This window comes from Larimichthys crocea, chromosome VII, assembly GCF_000972845.2.
Source record: "Larimichthys crocea isolate SSNF chromosome VII, L_crocea_2.0, whole genome shotgun sequence".
NCBI lineage: Eukaryota > Metazoa > Chordata > Actinopteri > Sciaenidae > Larimichthys > Larimichthys crocea.
In genome coordinates, this window is record NC_040017.1 from 22853032 (window position 1) to 22875512 (window position 22481).

The following is a 22481-nucleotide window of genomic DNA, read 5'->3' on the forward strand; positions in this document are numbered from 1 at the left end:
ACATAAATTGGCTTGAATGTTAATTATGTTTGCAAGCGTTTAACAATTCGTTTTTTTCAGGTTTACTGGCAGCTCTCCATTTCTTTGTCTCCGTCCTCATTTGACCTGTATATAAACACCAGGAAAGTAACGAGCTAACAACGTTTCAGCCATGAAATGAACAGAGCACAGACAGAAGCTTTGTCTCCTTCCCAGTGAGCATCAAGGTCAGCCCCGTTAACAAGGTGTTGGTAAGTCAACAGAACTTGACCTTTGCTGTCCTCTCCTAAGGACCATGCAAACAATTGCACAGAATGATGTGGCCCCTCTTCTTGTTCTTCTTGTTTCTAAAAACTGGGCTGTTTACAGCCTGAGCCACTCTGGTCTGGTATAAAATAATGCATTTTTCACAGTTTTTTAGTTGGCAGCCCCTGGGCTTTTCCATTTTTCAGCTTTCATTGAAAAGAAAGAACAAAAAAAAAAAAAAAGAAAATGCATTTTTATAAGCTAAGTTTACATGACCTTGTAAGGCCAAAATACATTAAAACTTTAGAAACCATAACCAGTATAATGATATGATAATAGACATGTGGCTATGAAAGACAATGTCTGTTGCATAAGGAAACATAAAATAGAAATTCACATCTCGCAGTAAGATAGCTGCCAGTTTTGTAGATTTCCCACTAGAGACTAATGTTCCGTGAAACAAACTTCCAACTAAACACGTTAATTAGCATAAATTGTTGACAGCAAATTCTTTGTTTTCATCCAATGAAGTCCTATGGGATGAGGAGAAACATTATCCATACAGTATTTATATCATGCAGTTCTCTATCTCAGCTCTATTGCAGCCAAGCTGTTTTCAGAAACACTGTTCATCTGTTCTTCAGTGCTCATTTATCATGCAAGGGAGGTCAGTCCGGTTGTCTCAGTGTCCTTTTAACCTTGTTTATCTACTCTGGAAAGAAAATACTGCCCATAAACACAGTTTTGCATTTTACTCATAATGTAGCTATTTTCATAATCAAGTGGAGGAGGACTAATGGATTCCTCTTCTTCTCTTGGCTGCTCCCCATAGGGATAGCCACAGTGGATTATCAGCTCCCATCTTGCGGGTAAATTGGCCTCTGCCTAACCGGGCATGCAGAACTGATGATCCGCATATTTGACTTATATCAGGCTTTTTACACCAGATACCCTACCTGATGCAACCTTACCCATGCATGTTCGAAGATATTATACATAGTTTCACTTAGTCCACACTAAGACCTGAGTGCCTGCAATGCAAAAATATTAAATGCAAGGTACATTGCCAACATTTGTTTTGTGTTAGTTTTTAAAGAATGAACGTAATCTCAATTAAACTTGGATTAATGAATTAATATCTATTCCCTGAAAGTGAAATCATTACTGACCATCATCAGGATCCAGAATCTCCACAGTAGCAAACTCTGGGAATTCAAGGGCTGCCATCACCGGCTCAGACAGAACGATCTGGAAAGTCTCTGACACTTCATACTCGCTATCTGACAGGATCCGGACCTTCCAGATGGCTGTGGTCTGGCCCGGGTTGAACTGCACCTGTTTCTGAGATTTTCCCCGGAAATCTTTGTCCTTTTCTGCAGTGCCATCCTTTGTGCCGATACCTTAAGAAGCACATGGAAAAAAGTGGTTTGTTATCATCGAGTAACATCTGGCAAACTTGTAAATACCATGCACTCAAAATATACACTACATTTTACATATCTACCCTTTAATAAACACTTTTTTAATGCATGAGCATTCTGTGAATCCTGAAATCTGTGTAACTATTAGTGGTTAGACCTAATATTATGAATAAAAAAAAAAAATCTAATCTCATGTCTTGTAAAACCAGTAAAATATCACGTCCCTGTTGGTCTAACCCAACAGTATCTGCCCATCTTCTGGGTGCAGATTACAGCCCCCAGGGGTTCAAATAGCCATGGTGGCAATAAAGCCAATTATCCCTCATGTCAACTAGTGTTGTCTGACCTTCAGCATGTGAGCTGTTTGATGGCCCCTACAGTCACTATAGCAGTGACTCTGTCAGGATTCCTGTTGAGCAGTAACACACAGCCTCTCCATTGTCTTTGCTAACTTGCCACACAAACACGCAGTAGGGGTCTGGCAGTAAATAGAAAGAACATGGATGCACACCCCAGGGCAACCCACAGTTCTGTAGACTGTCACAAATGGAGAAAACAAGAAATTACTGGATAAATGGGACACTGCAGTAGCAGGAACTTTTTTTAAATAAAAAAAAGCTGTTTGTTCACAACTGAGGGACGGAGAAAGAGATGAGAAAAAACCTGAAATATCACATCAGAGAGAAATTCATGAGTTTGGGTTTTTAAGAAAATTACTATTCTGTTCTTTGAAGAAAATAAAGAAGTGTATGGGCTTTGATATGCAAGTACAGACAGAAGGAAAATGCCCCTGCACACATGTGCTCGGATAAAATGGTCAAGCTCAATGGAGCTTGAAAAATCAGCAGTCTTCAAAGAGGAGCCAGGAGAGGAGAGAGTATGATTTTCTCCTAACTCCATCTCCTGCACAGTGCCTGGATTGGATGGCCCTGATCACAGCAGTCACTCAGAGACTTCACGGCATGTGGGCTCTCTGTAGCCTCCAAACTGGTGCCACCTGCACTGTGCACATTGACCAGTGAAGCAGTTGCCCACCAATGGGCTTTTCTGATCAGTGTTCACTCAGGCAGGACTAGGCGAGAAGAGATATCTCCATTCATCACGTGAAGGCACTGGCCTGGGATATGTCACTATTTCATCGCAACACTGAGGCAGATGGGTGGCTTGAACTGTCAGGCTGCTCCGGTGGCAAGTTTATGCTGGTTAATCAAAATGGTTCGCTGCTTTTGCTTTTCTGTTCTCAAAGCAGCAGAGGAAGAGGGAGACTCAAATGATCACTATGAGAAAGTAATGATTGTCTTGTTTTCTTTACCATGAAGGACACGACCTTACTGAGACAGAATATTGGTTGTTAGTTGTGTACCTCTGAAGGGAAGATGCTACCACATATGACAAAATAAACTGTTCAGATTGATTCTTTCTTGGGTAACTACAATCTTCCGTAACATAACAAATTAATGAAATAGCACACCCATAATGGTTTCTGTTTAATATTTCAGCTAGGTTTGCAAATGTTTTCCTTGGCTATAAATCAAATAATAGCTATTTGATAAGACTGACATAAAATAAGAAGTGGTACATGATCAAAGGACCAACGCCTGAGGATGTAAACATGCATTCATTATTGTAATTAGAAATGAACAACATAAAGGTTTCATCACTTAGGCATTTAGAGAGAGAGAGACTTCATTGCTATTTCTACTTTGAGGGCATTGCAGAACAATTTAAAAAAACTGGTTCTGACTTAAAAAATACTTTTAAATTACAGCTTCTTTTGTGTGCTTCCCATCACCAACATGGGGAGGTACATCTTCCTTTTTCATCCATTATCATTCCCCTTCATGTTGCCTCAATCATAAGAAAACGGCTCTGTGAAAAGCTATGGTTCGGACTTGAAAGCACACAACAGTAATTTTGGACATTATAAGATGCGGGGCATGTTTTCTCTGTGCAATAAACACAGAGTGCATCCAAAGTTCAAAGCAGTGCTTCTTTAATTTATAATGTAACCATTAATAAAACAGCAGCGATGCTCCAGAAAATCAAAACAAGGGACAATTACTTGATTGTTTGCCCTAGCTCCTTATATAAGATGTATTATTTTGTTGTTTAATATTCATTTTTATGAGATCGCTGTGGAATCATCACACAGACATTTCAATTAATTTATTTCTTTTGTTCTTGTACCTTGTCAACAAGAACAACAAAGAATTGTGTGTTCTTGTTTACAGTTATTTACTTCTTACTGTGAATTATTAGCAAATATATATGTCTGTATATATGTATAGGTAGAGTAGATGTACTGTGCAGTGTGAGGAACTGGAAAGGTCAGTAAAATTTGCATTTCACCTCAGAGATGTTTCATTAGTGTGATGCACAATAGTACAGTAAATGGTCCTATGGGATTTGACCTTTAACAACAGGTCATTTTAATCACACTTTCGTTTTTATGGATAGAATAAATGACAGCACTAAAAAAGACCAATGGTGCCAGTAGTAAAAATTCCTGCCTGTCATAAATCCTTACAGCAACTTGTTTTTTTCTTTTAACAGATATTGTTCGTTTCGTTCTGGCCAGTAAAGTGCCATGACTAACTTTGTGGAGTGGCACCTTTCCATGACCACCAACTCTGGGTGACCTTTCTCATGTGCACATGAAGGGACTGCCCTATTGTGTGACTGGAACGTAAATAATGGCTGGAGGAGACAGGTGAAAGGTCATGGCCTGTGTGACCCTGAAGGGTGTTAATGCCAACCTTAATGTTGTCTTAAACTTTATATAAGTGTTTCTGTACTGTGGGGGCTTGATAGATAGATAGATAGATAGATAGATAGATAGATAGATAGATGGATGAGTAGTGTCTGCTTACTAACGAAGGAGGTCTCCCCCAGGTAGCCCCGACGTTTCAGCACCACCTCCAGGAACTTGACGTCTTCATCCACCACGTAGTTTTCCTTTTCTAACGAGATCCAAGCCCAATTCAGACGGAACTGCTGGTTCTTCAGTTTGTTGCCTCCTGCAAATATATACAATTAATAGTTAAACCTAAAATGTCTGCTTAGAACATTCATAGCCTGGGAAAACACAAATAGTCAAATAGCCTTACCGGGTCTGATTAATTAAAATAACTATTTGTTTCTGCAGTGGCACAGGAATTATCAATGCCGCTTATTAGAATGATTTCTCGGATACCTTTAGGACTTGACTATGAGACACTGGGTGGTATAAAGGGTACATAGCTCTAATGCATAATGACTAGTTTGTATGGTCTAATTGCTTCATTTTTAATTAAGATAAAAGTGTCTGAAGTTGAATTCAAAGGCCAAGGCTACAGTCCTGGAGGGCATCACTGCTACCCTTTGACCATAAAGACTCAAAGCAGAGCAACAAGCACAGGCATCAAACACTTATGTGCAAAGACTCACGCACTGACTCGCACGGAAACCACACCAGACTTTAATGTTGTAATTTGTAGAGCAGCGACTAGCAGTTTCAAGAATAATCCACTTGTTCCTGGAAATCAGCACACATCCAAAAGACTGCACAGAGAGAGCTGTTGCCTGCTGCTGTACTGGACGAGGATGGTGAGATACAGATGACTGAGCCACTAAACATCTGGCAGTTTAGAAAGGGTTGGAATAAAAGTGAAACTGTCGGGAGGGTGCAGGGACATTGTTCCGAGGTTTTAGAGTGTTGCTGTTGTTTGTGTTGGGCTACTCTGCCCCACCCCAGTTGTTATGGTCAGTAAATCTGTTATATCCAGCTGACTGCTCCACTGTGTCGATTCCCTTACTCAATGGGAACAGTGACCTATGCACATTCACCCTGGGTATTTTATTATGTGTGAGTGTGCATGTATTTACGACATAGTGTGCCTGACTGTGTGTGTGTGTGTGCACATGTGAAATGTTCTCCGCACCTGTTCAGAACTTCTTCTTTTGGTCTAACAGAGTACATATTTCCTCACACAGAGTAAAGTACAGTCTTAATGCCCCTGACATCTATTCTTTTTGACAATATGGAGCTCTAACTGGGACAAAAAGACAAAGTCAGTGAGACACACAAGGACAACGAGGAGCATAAAGGTTTTTTTTTCTTTTCTCCACATCTCACACAAAACCAACAAATCATAAGTTAAATAATGCTCGTTTTCTAAGAGAAAGAGGACATAAAGTTGCGAAAAGCTAAAGAAGCATGACTTTCCCTCATTTATCGTTGTAGTTTTGGTTACATGCACTAATGGGCTCTATCAAAAATGCTGGAAAGAAGAAGAATACAGAAGACAGACGCTGGTGTTCCTTGAATTTATAGATATATACAGTTCAGAGCAAAATTCAGATGGACTTGCTGATGACAATAAACAGCTGTAATTGGGACAAAAGGAAGCTTGGACAGAAATTATAAAATTGTTCTATTTTTCAACAAAATGAATTAATGTTTAAATCATTTAGTTGCACACATTTGATGAAATTCTGAACAACACAACATTTCTTTATCTCTTTGGAAAGGCATTGTTTGTTTTGACACCATTTCAGCACAGTTGTGTACAACAATGTTAATGAATCCCTAACCTAATTATAACTCAAAGAATGTGTTTCTTTCACAGTTCATCTTATGTGAAGGATTTGTCTCAGCATTTGATTGTTTGCTTCTTGTGTAGAGTGTGTTGTGGAGTATTTTATGCTATGCACGAAAATGATCATGAGGGGTATAAACGGAATAGAAAAAGTACAACAGTAAAGGTTGACAAGCTTGTTAAAATCACAAACAAGCATGAGCTCTGTTATATGCTTTTTGGAAAGCTATCGATTTGACAAAACCTAAAAAGATGCGCATGGTAAACATTTTTGGTGCAGCTCTGTGTGTTTAAAGCAATAGATATTGCAAATATAAAGGTTGACTCGCTATTGTATTATACAAAGTGGTAATAGAAGCTGTTCTCTCAAGTGATTTATATCTCATTCATTCTTCCTGTGTGTTCCACATCCTTCTTCTTGAGACAGCCAACTTATGTGTGACAGGACCTCCCTAGTCCGTTTGGATTAAAGCCAGCAGAATGGCACTAGTGGCATGCCACTAGTAAACACTTCATGTTTGATCTCTGAGTCACGAAGGAGCCCATCCTCCACTGGGGTAATGGAAACAGGGAAGGTCTTGGCTATTTATCTGACTTCACATGTTGGCACAGACTTTGTAAGAGTTATAACTTTGGTGATACTCTTCATCTCAAGCCTAATTCTACTAAATGGAGCATAAAAATGATATGCATCCTTTCTATGCAACCTAACACTCACGCAGGAATATTTTAGAACCGTTTATCTGTAGGATTTATTCCAAGTCCATCATACATTTAAATAACAACATTAAATGGTTATGTGCTTTGCATAATTACTGACATGACACTGAAGAAACAGCCTGCACATCAAGCTTAGCTTCAAAAAAGCAGCTCCTGCTTTCGAGATGAATCGCGTTAAACACCTGTTTGACTTCTACAGTATTCATAACGTAAAGTGGCTCTATCAATTATTCATTTTTCATATCCAGCAAGTTCTGACGAGGATACATCAAAAAGCAGAAAAATCTCAAACCTCAGAAAAAGGGAATTTATGTTCACAGCTTATGCTACATACGATCCCACTATGACATGAGAAAATATTGAGTTTAGGAGGCCTTAAAGTCCTAGTAAAGCTGCACCACGGCCTTCAGGGAGCTGGGGAGTGGAGGTGCTCGTTTCCAGAGGACCACTTCACTCCTCCAGATTTCTTTCTAATTAAGATAAGCAGGGGTTGGAGTAAGTCCACTTCAAAGAGGCCCCAAGGAAAACACCAGAGTTAATCTTTAACCAGCATTCACAGCACTGAGACAGAATTTAGTGAACAAAATCTGTATCTCTCATGTTCGGGGTCTTTGCACTGCTGTGCACTTTAGTGCAGAGACATGCATCATATGTAGTGAATGCAAAAGCTGCTGGTAACAGGTACATGCACTTTATATCAGACTCTACATGATATCCATATTCTAATTAAAATCATATGGCTATAGCAGGAACCCCTGTAGATTATAGTACCAGGTTTGGGGTAATTCATTCATTGAATTCACTGACCGCCTGCCTGCACTGCCTCCTTTTTATGCACTCATACTGTAAGCCTCTCTAAATGTCAACCAACAATCACATTATTTTAACCATTTGATCATAAACTTCTACTTGTACATGGACCTTTCACACAAAAAAACAAGCCGTGTACACTTAATGTAGCTACACTGCTATACAAATGTTCTGTCTGCTCGCATAGTGGATGTTTGATGAGGGACACAAGCCTTTTGAGAGAGACCAAAGAATGTGAGAGACTGGACTGTGCCAACTTAGTGCCCCTGTCTCCTCCCTGCATACATGTTGCAGACAGTCCTTATTTGGTCACCGTCAAGCATTGTGGGGCCACGATGCCCCATGGACCCTCCTCTGTTCATTCAGGCAGGCAGACAGACAGGCGGCCCCTTGCCCAACAGAGCCAGCACCACAAATGAACTATGTGTGTCAACAGTCTCATCTGTAATAAACGTAATCCACTGTAGCATAGAGATAGATGAACAATTGTGCACAGGACCAGCAAAATGCACAGAGGTGTGTGACTCACAGGGAATCCTACACTGGAAGACGAATCCACAAGTGCTTCTTCCTAATAAAGGCATTACATCTGAATACTTGTGATGTATAACCTCTTTCTATCAATAGCGCAACTGATAACGGCAGTTAAAGTAAGCTGGACACCTAGCAGTTTTAGTGCCAATAGTGCACTTTACCACCAGGAGTGATTTGGGGCCGACTGTGTAATTGTCCTTGAGTGGCCCAGACAAAGCAGAGACTTGAACCCAAATGAACATGTCTGGAGAGAAATGAAAATAGCTGTCCACTGATTTGTCTCCATGAACAGACCTGACAGATCCTTGAGTGGATCTGTAGAGACGAATTGCTCAAAATCCAATTTCAGGTGTGCAAAGCTTGTCTTGTCATACCCCAAGAAGACTCGAGGCTGTAATCACTGCCAAGGGTGTTGAGTTAGGGTCTGAATACATATGTCAATGTGCTATTTTAGATTTTTCTTTTTAATACATTTGCAAATACTTACTTACCTTTGCCATTATGGGTACTGAGTGTATATTGATGAGAGAAAAAAATAATTAGAATTTCACACTTACAATAGTTAAGTTGTTTTCTCAAATGTGTTATGGAAATGAAAAAATAAAATGTGTTGACAGTTAACTCACTAATTATCTAAATACTAAAATGTGCTGAAGCACGTTTTTCCCATTTTTAAAAAATGGAAACCCTGCATTAAGTGTAAATGAGCACTCCATTTCCCCATACTTCATTTGTTTACATGCATACAAATATTTAATCATGTGGATAACAAAATGCTGGATAGGGAGTTTTTGCACCTACACTGGGAGCCACAAAGTCTAATGAAGCAGATTTAAGTTCTTTGTTAAGCCAATTCACTCATAATAATTACACAATAAATAAAGAAAAACTGAATCTTTATCAGATTGTTATTATTATTCTTGGGTAAACAGTTCTTTGTTTACAAAACTGAACTTTTAGGCTCTTAAAGATGAGCCACAAGATGGCGATGGAAATTTTGATCCATAACTAGATATTGCACCAATTACTGACCAGGTTACCACAAAGCTTTAGGTTAACCATGATGATTTTGTTAATATTCATTATCCCCAGAAATCACATGATTCCCAAACTCTTATCCAAGTCATTTTTTCCCTCAAATAAAACCTAAGCCAATCACAACAAACTCAATGGTCTGTTCTAAAAAAAAAAAATAATAATAATTGCTGTGGCGAGTCATAAGCCCCAGAGGATGAACAATTTCCTTTTAGAGCACTTGATGAGGTTTCCTCTAGCACAACCACAAGAAAGTGGTTACAAGCAATACGGCTCTAAGACAAAAAAAAAAATCTATATGATTAAATACAATACTTTACTATTGTAGTGTATGATGAACATTGCAGTTTCTAGTGGCTGTTTGTGGGTCTTTATATTTTTAATCTTATTCATTTCAAATTCTGCTGTAGTTGTAGGATTGCATTTTTTAAGCTCAATGCAGCTCCCAGAAGAAATGAGAGACAACATGGACATCTTACATTTAACGTATAGAATAATCGAATACCATTCAAAGAAAATCCGTGACAAAACATAATTTTTGTAATGGAAACTAAACTATTGACACAACTCTATAAAAGTTGTCTTACATATAAGAGTTGTCTTTGGTTTCCATAATGTACCAGACCATACCAGCATACTTTTCATCTCTCCAATTAAGGGAAAGGGATATGATAATAATCCTGTTGAAGGAAAGAACGCACATGGCAGAGGAGAGAGGGAGAGAGAGATCGTCTAATCACCCTAAGCCTTGTATCAGCAGTAACGAGTTGGCCATGTCTTGAAAGATTTAGAACTGTTATGATTTCACAGGCCCTAAACTCTTTGCTATCAGCACAGTCTTTCAGGGAGCTAGTCTGCTATAAATCGGGCCGCTCCGCAGGGTACATTCCGGCTGCTGTCGGCCCTCTGTCCGCTCTGACACAGTGGTCAGTATGAGGCGACATTTGAGGGGGCCTGAAAGAAAGGCCAAAGGCACCTCAGAACAAAAGTGCTAGGTCAGAGAGCCATGGAAGGCTTAAAGCAAGCAAGGCTTTGCTCTCAGCAGGGAAAGTTCTTTGAGATTAACATCTGAGCCACAACTACAGAGGTGATCTAACTCTCACTGCGACATATTTTCAATTTTAAATACAAAGGCTAGAATTACTTTCTTTTTCTTTAATTTTAAATCAAATATATCACAAACAAACATTTGATAAGGCTGCTTAAAAGGTGTCTATAAATGCAATAACTAAAATGTGATTTTACAGTTTTGCACAGATGTATGTTTATTTCTATAGAAACATGTTTTCCTTTATGTTTGAATACAACTTTGTAGGCTATTATGATCATAATCACATAAACCAAAGAAATTGATGTATTCTCCTTTTTGCTATTGTTATGCAGGCAGGACCTGACATTATATATACAAACTATTACTTCAACTGCTCAGTCAGTACATAACGGCAATGGATGAATGAGCACAGGAACTAAACAGCTCAAGAGAACAAGAGCATATTTTTTTTAAAATGCTGCTCCATTAACCAACAACCACAGAACGTTGTTCAAGGTAAAACACTTTATTAGTTTAGGGTTTAAATGTGCTTTCAGTGAATCAGAAAAAAACGTACTTCAGTGCTGTCCTCCACAGTATGATTGAAAGTAAGAAAACGTTTTAAGTAAAGCAACCTTCAACCTTCATCCTGTTCCACCACGTTCTGTCTTTGATTCCAAATTGCAGTATAAGGTTGTTGTGGAAACTACTGTGTGACTTTCTCCCTGGGTCACAAAGTAGGACTAACCTTGCCTCCATGAAAAGGCAGTGAGGAATTCCCAGAGCTCTTGTTTCAGATGGGGCTCTTTTATATGTGACCCAGGAGAGAAATGTGTCAGAGGAAATACTGTACAATGTGATTGTAGAAGAAGGTCACTCCTGTCCTGGGAGCCTGCTTCAAGCTCTAGTGTCCGCACACACTGCCACAAATGACGTCATTTGTCATCCGTTACAGAAAACAATCTCTCCAGTCACATATTGGCTGGATAGATTGTTTCTGCATGTAAAAAATCCCAAAAAGTAGATAAACAACTCAATAGAGTGCTCTTTGCATATTTGCGAAGGTCGCTACTTCTCTGTGTCTAGAATTTCATTTCAATTTCTGCCATCACATACATGCAAATACCCTGGGTTTGTAAGTATAATCCTATTAGCCTCGCCTGGAAATATTAGTTAAAACAGAATCTTTCCAAACACATTAAGGATTAGCAAGTGGTCAACTCTGGATCCACAACTCTGCAGAAGATCTGCTCTGTTGCGGGTTGCCGATTTCCATCCGGGGGCACAGGGTGTCCTGCCAAGCACCCAAGGTCAGAACTTATCCCTGGTCATGGCTACATCATTAAGGCTGGAAAACAGACTGTGGCAGAAGTTATGCCAAAGTCTTTCCTTGTTTTTGGTTAAGCTATAATCATTAACAAAATCATGATTCATGCAAACTTTTGGAAAGTTTAACTCGCCAAAATACACATGTTGCATCTGAATAATGTACTATACAATTACACTTATTATTCAGGAGAATGCTGACTGCTGCACCTAGGAACGATGAAAAGTCTAATTCTCTGGTATCTTTGCATAAGCAGGTAAATAAATCAATTAGACATTGAGTTTATGAGCTCAAAAGAGTTAGAAAAGTCATTGCTAAGGGCTTTGTTTCGATTGTGTAGGTGAGGTCAGACAAAGTATTCCTTCATTGCCCTTGAATGGCATTCCTGTCTGTCAAAGAGGATGCAGCCTCAAGTGTCTTAATTAACAGTCAGCCACACGGTTTAGAGAGCAAAAGCCTGAACTCTCAATAGCAGGGGAAATAACAACAAAAGGCTGAATTAGCAGCTGCAGGGCTTTCCTCTGCATTCAGATCTAAAGGTCACTGTGGATTTAAAATCAAGGGTTTCTCACTCATTACCAGTCAGCCATGTACAGTATGAATGCCCTGACAGGCACAAGGCTAAAGTTACTGAAGTAGCTATGGCAAATCTGTGAACCACTGAAAAAGATAAAGTAAGATGGGGAAACAATATTTTTATACTGTTTTCTACAACAATTGAATCATTACATATGAACTCATCATGAACTCATCTTTCTAAATTCTAAAGTTGTAGAAGAACATGCTAAACGTCTTCTGAGCTTATATTGGAAAACAAAGTTCAGGTCACACACTTCCTAACTGAAGCGATGAGCTCATGGAAACAAAAAACCTGTCTCCATCCCAGGAGCTGAAAGGCTTGCATTGTTACAAGAGCATGTGTTAAATGTACCTCGCCTCTTGAATGCTGCTGGTGACTGAACAGAAGAGAACAGGGGTAGTGAAATAGCAAGGATATACAAGGGGAAATGTGAAAATGTGAACGAAAACAAAGCAACATAAGGATGCAGGATGAAGGGACTTCACAAAGAGAGGGGGATGTGCTTTTCTTGACCCTTGAATGCACAGTGTTTGCTCTCTTGTCAGACCGAATAATGGTGGACTGTTTGCTGAAAGCAGCAGTGTGAGGCCATAGAATATAAAAAACCCCATCCCAGTCCCACAGATTCATGAGCTCCATACTAATAGAGCTGGTTGTTGGTCGAGACTATTCTCAGGGCTGGCCTCAATTGGTTTCATTTATAACCACGTTTCAGCTGCATTTCACAGTTGTTACTTTGTAAATCCTCACACGTTAAAGGCTTTTGCCTGAGAGGAAAATGCTCCTTGAAATGCTGAAATAGTAATTCCTAAAGAAGTGTTAAGTGACTCTTTTTTGTTCACGACTGGTGAAAAGAAGCCTTCAAGTACAATCGTGTAAACCTGTATGGTAAAGATAAGCATGCTAGTCTGCATTCATGGAAACAGGAGAGGAAATGTCTAAGGATTTAATATTGTGTCTTTTCTCCTTCTTGTAGTCTGTGCAGCGAAACAAGCCAAGGGTTCAAAAGTGTGTATAGGTTTGTTAAAAGAAGATTACTTCTAAGGATGTTTGCAAAATTCCACTTAGACACTCAAACTGCACTTGAATCACTCTAAGAACAACCTCTGCATGTCTGTATTGGAGAACGGAGATTTTACATTGGACAAAGTCAGACACACTACAATAGTTGAAGGTTTGAATTGTGGGACTTTGTGGGTATAGTAGTAACCATACAAAAAAACATTCAGACATGTATATTTTGTATTCTGTTGCTCTATGACTTTCAATTCTCCGTTTGTCCAATTATATGTCATTTAAAAAAATTATTTGAGTGCAATTTCATTGGATTATGCTCTGTGATGTTTGCCATCAGATATAACCTTCAGTTAACTAAGCAATTATCTTTGCAAGTCCATCCAGAAATAGCGTTATCATTTGGGTAAACTATCGCTGGAATGTTGAACAGAAATACTTTGGTACTTCTATAGACTAATTCAAAGTATAATTATCATATTAGTAATCTAAACCAGGTGTAGTATGTTGATGTGGCACAGGTCTACCGTTACTGTGAACGATGGTTTTTAACTGATGTATTTTTTAAATGATGTGTGACTAATTTAGTTACCTGCCTGCAAACCAAATCTCCCTCTGGGGGTAATTAAAATAATGGCTGCAAGGATTGAAAGTGGTCAGTTCAGGTCAAGTGGCTTAAAACCAGTGATGGGTAGAGTACTGAAAATCTATACTTACGTAATTAAGCCCAATTACTCACTTTTACTCAAAGCAGAAGTTACTTTCCACTTTAATATGTTTAGGGTGTGCAGGCAAAATAATGAAAAATCTGCAGGTATCCTAATCAAACAAATAAGGATCTCATCTCTTCCTTTTTACCCGTCTTGCTCATATTACTTCAGGTTAACTGCATTCTAAAGCACACCAATTAAAAGCCATTACACATGAAAAATAAACACAGCTAATGTTGGCTCGCTAACTACATACTCACCTACAGTTCGTGCAAATTACTTCAATGTACTTATGGAGTTCAGAAGGTTTTTTTTTTTTCAAAAGCAGAGATATCAGTGTTTTTCTGGCGGTATAGCAACGTCAATATTTTATTAGATTTTGATTTCAAATGTGTAGACAGATGTTGCAAGAGGTTGTTGCTGGAAGCTGCATCTTGTTTTGGGTTTTGCTCCGTTATCATTACATCATAATCAAAAGACAGCTGGTGCTTTTTTTTTCTTTCTTCAAGGCACCTGGCAACTCGGTATCTGCGGTCGAGGAGCTGCTCGCGCACTCTACCCCCTTATAGTCAGTAAGAAAGTACTCGTTCCTTAAAAAAATCTGCTTTACTTAGAATGCGTTTGCATACATAGGCTCTAACGATACAGTGTAGGCCATTTATCAGTATAATTTATTTTATACTCTGTGTAAGTGCATTCAATATGGCACAGGGAACAATGTCGAAAGTGATGACAGCATTAAAGAGCAACAGCACTCAAAAGGTGAAGTTCACAGACAGGTAGCGATTACAACTAGTTCCTATCACAGTGTTTGAAAAATTACCACAGCACTCTATAAAATGTGTCAAAAGCTCTCTACATAAAATAAACCTCAAAGAAACCGCTCTCTATGTTGGTCTGTCATTCAGAGACACTGTGTGTAAGGAGAACAACACTTGAACCCAGAGGAATGGAGTAAAGTAATAAGATCTGATGAGCTCTATTTCACGGACACAGACAACTATTAGATCTGAAGGACAAAAGCTAAAAGTCAAATAGGATAAACAAGAGGGACGTGTAGAAGTTGGATTGTTGCCTGCAGCTCTGTCTCTGACACTTTAACTCACGCAATGAACGCCCTTTAAAAATTATCAACTCACTTTAGAAGGTAAGTTAAGCGCAAATTAAATCAGTTAGTTGACTATCTCAAAGGAATCACAAGGCCCCCAAAGCACTAAATACTCCCTCCCTGTATTGAAACACAATATCCTGGAAAAAAACGGCATATATGCTCATTAACCAGAGATAACCTTTAAAATATTACAAAACAATTTTGTGGTAATTGTGATAGCTTTAGCCAATTACTTGGGGATTTAAGAAGCTGTATCAGATTGCCCAGTTGTCTAGACCTGCACCTTGTGGACTATCTTTGTTTCCCTCTTCTTATTTGCTTGCTAATATGTAACTCTTCACTCCAAGCCTATGTCCTGGAAGACCAAGATAAGCCCAGGCATGGTCTAGTTAATTTCAGGCAGCAAGACATTCCTCAGTATTCTTCATGGGGGAAGGGTTGAACTAATCTTTGGACATTTCCCTGGTTGTTTCAGCCGTGTTTTTATTATTATTATTAATGTTCATTACATGAACATAAAAGGCTACACGGGGCAAAAAACAAAAAAAAGATGAGTCTATATTTGCAATTTAATAAAGTCTACAGCAAATATAAAAATAATTTCTATTCATATGTAGATGAGGCTGCATACCCACAGCGCTCACCTACAATACAACCCTCACAACTTGTCAACACAGGCAGTGTTTAGAGAGCGAGCTGCACATCAGCACATTCATGCCATCGCTACAGGCGACAGGAAGCAGCTTGACGCCTTGCCCCCACCGATACTGGGACCAACAGAGCACTTCTATCTTTCATCTCTTCTGACTACTCTTCCCTTCCATTTCTCAGCTAGATGACTACTCATATCCTGCCTATCAGGCTCCACTTAAGGAGGGAAGCAGGCGGTGGAGGTATAGTGGTGAGATGGAGCTTGCACACACAGAATCTCCAAGGGATTTCATCCACACCTTTTATGCGATGAGAGCCCTGTTATTCCCAAGACACCCTTACTGTATATATAGGGAGTGTATAAAATGCAAAGCTTCTCAAGAGAGTTTGATTCAAACCGTGTTGGATTTTCAATTTTCTTGGCATATTGAAAAGCTGATGATATCGGAAACGAAAGGAGCAGGTGTTTTTCCTGGTGTACATCATAGCATTACAATCAAAAGAGAGAACAGCTTGAAATCAAAGACAAAGCAGTTATCAATTAAACTGAAGTTGATGCCCAGCATCTTCACAGTGCCAGCTTCATCTCTGTAAGATCAAGCAGCTGGCCCTGAAATAGATAGGTCTATGTTTTGTGTGTGTGCAAATATGAATGTGTGTGCATAAAAATTGCGTGCGAAGGAGGCGTACCCTGCATCGGGCTCCGATACTAAAACCAAGGCTCAGCTGGAGAGAGTTGTGACACTACAGCCTTAACCCAGCTGTCAGAGGCTTATCATGCAGAGGGGCTGAGAGGAGCCGCTCCGGCCCACTGCTGGGATCCAGGGGCCAAAAACACATTATCCAGAGTGATTTTGCAAAATGGAACAAAAGCTCTGCTACTGTGAAAAGAGAGATGTCACAGCAGTGACTGTAGCATCACTGACTCTCAGAGTTCCTGCTGTTTTCTGTGAATATCAGATTTGTCAAAACAAAGTCTCATTAAAGCGTTTGATATATTATGGCCAAAAAATCAAACAAGACCCAAATGGAATGCTCCCATAAAAGATTCAGACTTTAATTCTGCTTTCACTGTAATTATGAAAAGATTCCAAAATGGTTTTTGGCATTTTACTTAACATTTCGAGTTCTCCATTCCAATTTACACACTTTTATCTTCTCTTGTTGCCAGTGCCAGACAGCTATGCAGAGACTGTTGACTGTGAAAAATCAAACTTGATGACACAAACTTCAGCCTGTAATGCTTTTCCACAAAAGAAGGATTTTCTACGAATGCAGTGCTTGAACAACCCCAGTTCTGCTAGACTGATATCCTAAGGCAGGTATGACGACACATATCATCATCCAGGGAACAAGCCTGGGCCTGGGGTTTCTATACTTTTGGGAATTTGCCTTCTGCTTTGTTAGCCAAGGCTCCACACACTTACTTTGGCAGCATATTAAGACAGAGGAAGAGAATAATCAAGAAGAGTTTCCCTTTGGTTTCCCAAGGGGAAACTGAGGGCATGCCAAAGAGCCTTAGAAGCTTTAACCATGTTTCACTCAAATTATATGCGATATAGGCTACAATCACTACAATCATAAGGCGTTCTTTTTTTTGTGAGATGCTCTTCTGACTAAATATAGATCACTGAGCAGGAACTTGGAGTAGAGAGAGAAAAAAAAACTACAATGGGGAAAGAGAACATGAAACTAAGAGGCATCTATTGATATTAATCCAACAAACTTGAGCCAAGGAGACCAAAGGAAGAAGACATAAAAGCCTTCATTGTCTAAAGCAATGCCAAATTCAAAACAATGAAACCTCTCATCAACATGTTTTGGCCCAATCCCCTTGTAGAATGGCTTTTTAATCTTTTATTTTTTTAAGATTTACAATGAATGTTTCATCCTGTCACCAGTGAGCACAGGTTCTTCACTTGTTAAGGGTGAGTCACTGCAGCACTATCCAGATACGGTTTTACTTTAATCATCTCTGCTCTCCAGAATATATTTGCAGATACACATTGTTATTTTGTGTTAGACTGAGAAGACTGGATCAATGCTGGGTCACAAACACAACAAATATAACTGCAATGTAGACTGGTGAGAAAATTACGACTATATGCGACTAAAGACATATGGGACCAGTGAGCCACGTAAATCACTCTCCATCTAAAACGATTAGCCTTAAGTTGTCTATAATTCAGTTTTTCATCCCCAAAGTGAAGCAGCTGTTAACCGGGAATAGCTCCTGTAATCAACATCCAGATGTTTTTATTTTTCCATGACAATAAAATGACTACCTAATACTTTATTAGCCGCAGCACAGATGGATGGTGAGGAAATGCTAACACCCTAAAATCTCTTTAAAAACAACAACTGGACAAGCTATGTAATTTGCTGCAGCTTATAACATATTTTGTGCATGTGATTCATAATGCCGGTCCCAAGGACAGAGGAATGTTATGAGTAGGGGAGACAGTTTCATTAATAACAGGATATAACCACACAGAGAAACTGCAGACTCATCACCTGGCAGGGGACGGGGATATTATCGCATACACAAAGTCCATATTAACCTCACATATGCAAGTGAGTGCATGTTCCCCCTTACTTTTGTTGTGCTTTAGCACGCTACAGAGAGAAAGATAATCCCCCCTAACCTGGGATTAGACAGGAGTGGAGACAAGGGAGATTCAAGTATGCACTCAGTGACACACGCGATTACACACCGATAACATGGAAGATGTAAGATCTACGTGGCAGATGTTGGAATGGTTTAGAGGATTTATTAGTCTGAGGTACTCACAGTGACCTGAACTTATCTTGTTACAAAAAGCAGTAATAACAAACAAAACACGCTTGCTGAGGTGGGCGCCGCAGACTTATATTGTTGGAAACATAAAAGGAGAAACATTCCTGTCTGTTTCAAGGGCTGCTATGTAAGAAAAAATATGTTCCAGTTAGGAATTTGGTCTGTGTTTCGCAGACCCATTCCACTTCAAATCTGAATTATTGATTATCATACTCTATGCACTTTACATACTAAACAAGTCTCACTCGTCAAATGGAAACATAAGGAAACTCTGGACAAAGCTTTGACCTTCAGAGGCAGCACATATTCATGAACTGATCAATGATCTTTTGCTGCCTCCTTTGTAGCTCGGTGAAAGAAAAAAAAAATGAGATGGTATTGAGTGCCTGGAAGGAAAAAACAAAGGCCATAGCAGTGTGTCTGTCAGTAGAAACATCCCTGATGCTGACTGACTGGCTGCAGGTAGACAGGGATTCAGCTCCACAAACAACTGCTTGGGAATGCCTGGTCTTTGTGTGTGTGTGCTCAGGTAAGCTCACCTGAATGTAAATTCTCAGGAGACAAGGGGAAGGCCAACGAAACTTAGAAACTTAGAATGACAGCAGCATCCCCTCACCCCACACATACACAAACATCCGGATACCAATCTAAACAAGACACTTTCTCAGTAATTAAAGAGGTTTGTGGCCCACACCTCTGTTCACGACTTTCCTGTCCAGGTGTGATGTTTCTCTAAAACAGTAAACAGGCAACCACAAATTAATATGTGTAATTTCAGCCCTTGGTAATTATTCATGCTAAGCTCTGACAAGCTTGACAAATAGCGAGACACACGAGCAGCTCTGAGAAAATAAGCCCAGTTATATCCTCTTTGACAAAACCAACTTAAGTACAGCTGCATAGGAACATGGTGGCAGTCTTATGAAATGAAAAAGAAACTGGAGACAGAGGATAAAATGACACATAAAGTCTAGTTAGTCAAGTATAAACATAATACAGTAATGCATTCAAAGGGCTTAAAGACATGCAGATTTTAAGAGAAGGGCTGCAACATAGCAGCTTCTCTGGAGCAATTCAGGGGTTCAGTGCCTTGCTCAAAGGTACTGCACTGCAGTGCCGCGCAGGTGAACTGGAACCTCTCCAGCTACCAGTCAGTGTAAGCAATTTAAGCGTAAGCGATGTTTTCTATCAGTGCAGGGTTAATACTAGCAGAGTTTAGTCACACTGTGAGAATCTTTTCTTGTGACACATCCAAATTAAAATGATAGATATTTTGGGATGTGGCCTAATTGCCATGTTGTTATTTGTAGCAGGAAGCCCATCTGGTGTCTTTATGTAGGCCCAAGTTAAATAAGTGAAACAGCAAATTCTCTAACATTCTCAATAACATAAATATATTTTTTCCAGCTTAACAGAACAATTTACTACAGGTGTATCATCCTTTTTAGCAGTTCTTATAAAACTATCTATATATTTGCCCACTTAAAGCAAACATCTTTATTGCAGTGCATGCTGGTCATGTCCAACAAAGATTTAAATGTGGGCTCTGAACGCTCCATTTAAAGTTTAAATAACATATCAAGCAGCTGATGCATCACTGCTAGGAAGAACTCACTCCCTGGGCACAATTTAAAAGAGCCAAGACTGTGTCCTGTACCAAGGCAATCCATCTATCAGGGAAACAGCTAAAACAACCTTGTGGTCAGGTGTCAGCCTGGCATAAGTATTTAGATTAAGCGTAATGAATGCTTTGGCACTTTCCATTCACTCCCCCCGTTGCAGAAAAACATGCCAAGAGTAAATTAATGCCCTGCCCTGTAATGAGTGCAGGTTGTAAGTCACTTTATTTTTGGATTGACAATAGAGCCAGCAGAAATCCTATACCATCAGTTGTGTGGGGCACTGATCCCAGTACAGTAAACTCTTCTTTGAGCAGAGAGAACTAATGCTGAAACGATTAGTCTATTAATCAGTCGACCAACAGAAAATTAATCTACTGTAAGAGACAATTTATAAGTTGTTGAACTAATCTATCAGGAGAAAACTTGTAAAGTTTGCTGTTTTCAGCTTCTCAAATGTGATGGTTTGCTGCTTTTCCCTTCAAATAAATATTGCTGTGTTTAGATGGACGAAACAAGCAGGTCTCACTTTGCTGTACGGGAAAAGGTCAAGTGGATTTTTCACTGGACATTTTATAAATGTAATCATTAATCAGTTATCTGAAAAGAAATGAACAATCATGAACTAAAACCCTGGTGTCAGTCCTGCTACTCATATTTTGTGAGTAGACACAAATATATACATATGCAAACAAATTCAGTTTCACATATTAATTAGCAGCCGAAAATAGACCCACTCAAAACTATGCACATGTTCATGGTTCATCACAGCTGTTAGGAAAAAAAACAAACTCCTGAAATTCAACTGAGCAGCTGCGATATGAAAAGTAACTTTTCATCCTAAAAAAAAAAAAAAAAATGCCAAATGCAGTTGGTAAATTTCCCAATGAACTTGAAGTAAGGAGGAGAATGTTTTCCACCACTGAACATGACAGAGTGCAGCTGTGTGCCAGAGTACACCATTCAGCTCCTCCCCAACACGACTGTTCAAAGAGCTGGAGGCTCTGTCTGGGGATTTAGGGCAGCCACCAGCACAGCTTAAATCTTATTAAAAAATGTTCACTGACTGCCTCACAAGCTGCAGTGCAGTATGTGTCGAGTCCTTATGGATGGGTCATACAACAATACTCTTCATCAATTTGTCAAGCGATTTAGGTGCCACTATAAAACACAATTCCCATATCATTCTGGAGATATGTGATGTGTCTGACCAATCCAATTTTGATTTTGTTTCATTTGGGCATATACAGGCCAAACTATGACTGACAACAGAATAAAACATATGCTATTTTGAATTCTCTTATCAAGTCTAGAAGTAACATAAAAGACTGCAGGGAATGCCGAATGCTCTGGAAGAGCTACCAGTGTGGGATACAAGTATGTCATCAAGCATGAAGCCAGCTAGAAAGAGAAAGACAGTGACAAAGAGAGAGATCCATGACAGATTACACAATTGAGACAATAATAAATGGACCAACTGAACCGCACTGAACGATGTCCATGCGCTCGGTACTCGTGAGCAGCCCAGGTAAAACACTTCCATTTAGTATCACCTCCTGATAAGGCATTTTAGTCATCGCTCATTAGTAACCCATCCACCTGTTGACATTGATGTTAACCTGTCTATTATTACACTGAAGCCACAGATTAGTCCCGAGTTGAGAGAGAAGAAAATGTCTACAGGGGCCCACTGAGGTGCTTGTGGGAAAAGAGGGCCCCTATTAGAGAGGTCCTTTGTGCTCACTCATCACGGCTGAAGGGTAGCAAAAAGGACACACTGTCAGGCACGCTGCTTCTGCTAATCGGCAACACCGGCATGATTGACTCAAACCACTCACTGAGCCTGTGCCTGATTACATATCTACAGTGGAAGGAAGATCTCCACTAATTGTTCTACTAATTACTTACTCGCTAAATCAGGAGGATTTTTTGCATAGAAAAAAATAATGGGTGATCACGGGTTGGGTGCTGTAAGAGCTACCTACATTATACTGCACAGTAATGTGTTCAGATAAAATGTTAATAATTGTGAAAGCAGACCGACTGATTGACTAAAAATAAACAGAGTATGACATGAACAAAATCGTCTGTAAATAGTATATATTGTTTTCTTTCTCATTCACTGCTGAAATAAGAAACCGTGTGAAGTGTGCACACAGTTTCTGCGTAGTAATACTGCTAGATTAGGCACATTATGAAACAAATGCAAGCTTTTCCTTTCCCTTCTTGAAGAGATTAGACCTTATTAAAGTTACATTGTGAAACAAAATTCAATATTTCAGCCTCAGAAGTCAGCACGATGAGGATTTCAAATATAAGT

The 22481-nt window shown here is 39.4% G+C and overlaps 2 protein-coding genes across 3 annotated transcripts in view; one reads left to right on the forward strand and one right to left on the reverse strand.

Annotated features, from left to right (window-relative positions):
• frem2b (FRAS1 related extracellular matrix 2b) overlaps window positions 1–22481 on the reverse strand; it is a 63892-nt gene that overhangs the window by 34889 nt on the left and 6522 nt on the right. Inside the window, exons 3-4 of the mRNA XM_019259399.2 lie at window positions 4517–4663; window positions 1395–1625 (exon numbers count right to left, since the gene is read on the reverse strand). Coding sequence (XP_019114944.2) covers window positions 1395–1625; window positions 4517–4663 — 378 coding nt within the window. The remainder of the gene's footprint in view (window positions 1–1394; window positions 1626–4516; window positions 4664–22481) is intronic.
• The window catches only part of trpc4b (transient receptor potential cation channel, subfamily C, member 4b), an 81405-nt gene that overhangs the window by 31805 nt on the left and 27119 nt on the right, over window positions 1–22481 (forward strand). The window contains exon 3 of one of the 2 annotated variants that reach the window (XM_027280254.1): window positions 16917–17067. The exons of the other annotated variant lie outside the window; for it this stretch is intronic. The gene's annotated coding sequence lies outside the window, so the exon portion shown is untranslated. The remainder of the gene's footprint in view (window positions 1–16916; window positions 17068–22481) is intronic. 2 annotated transcript variants of the gene reach the window in all.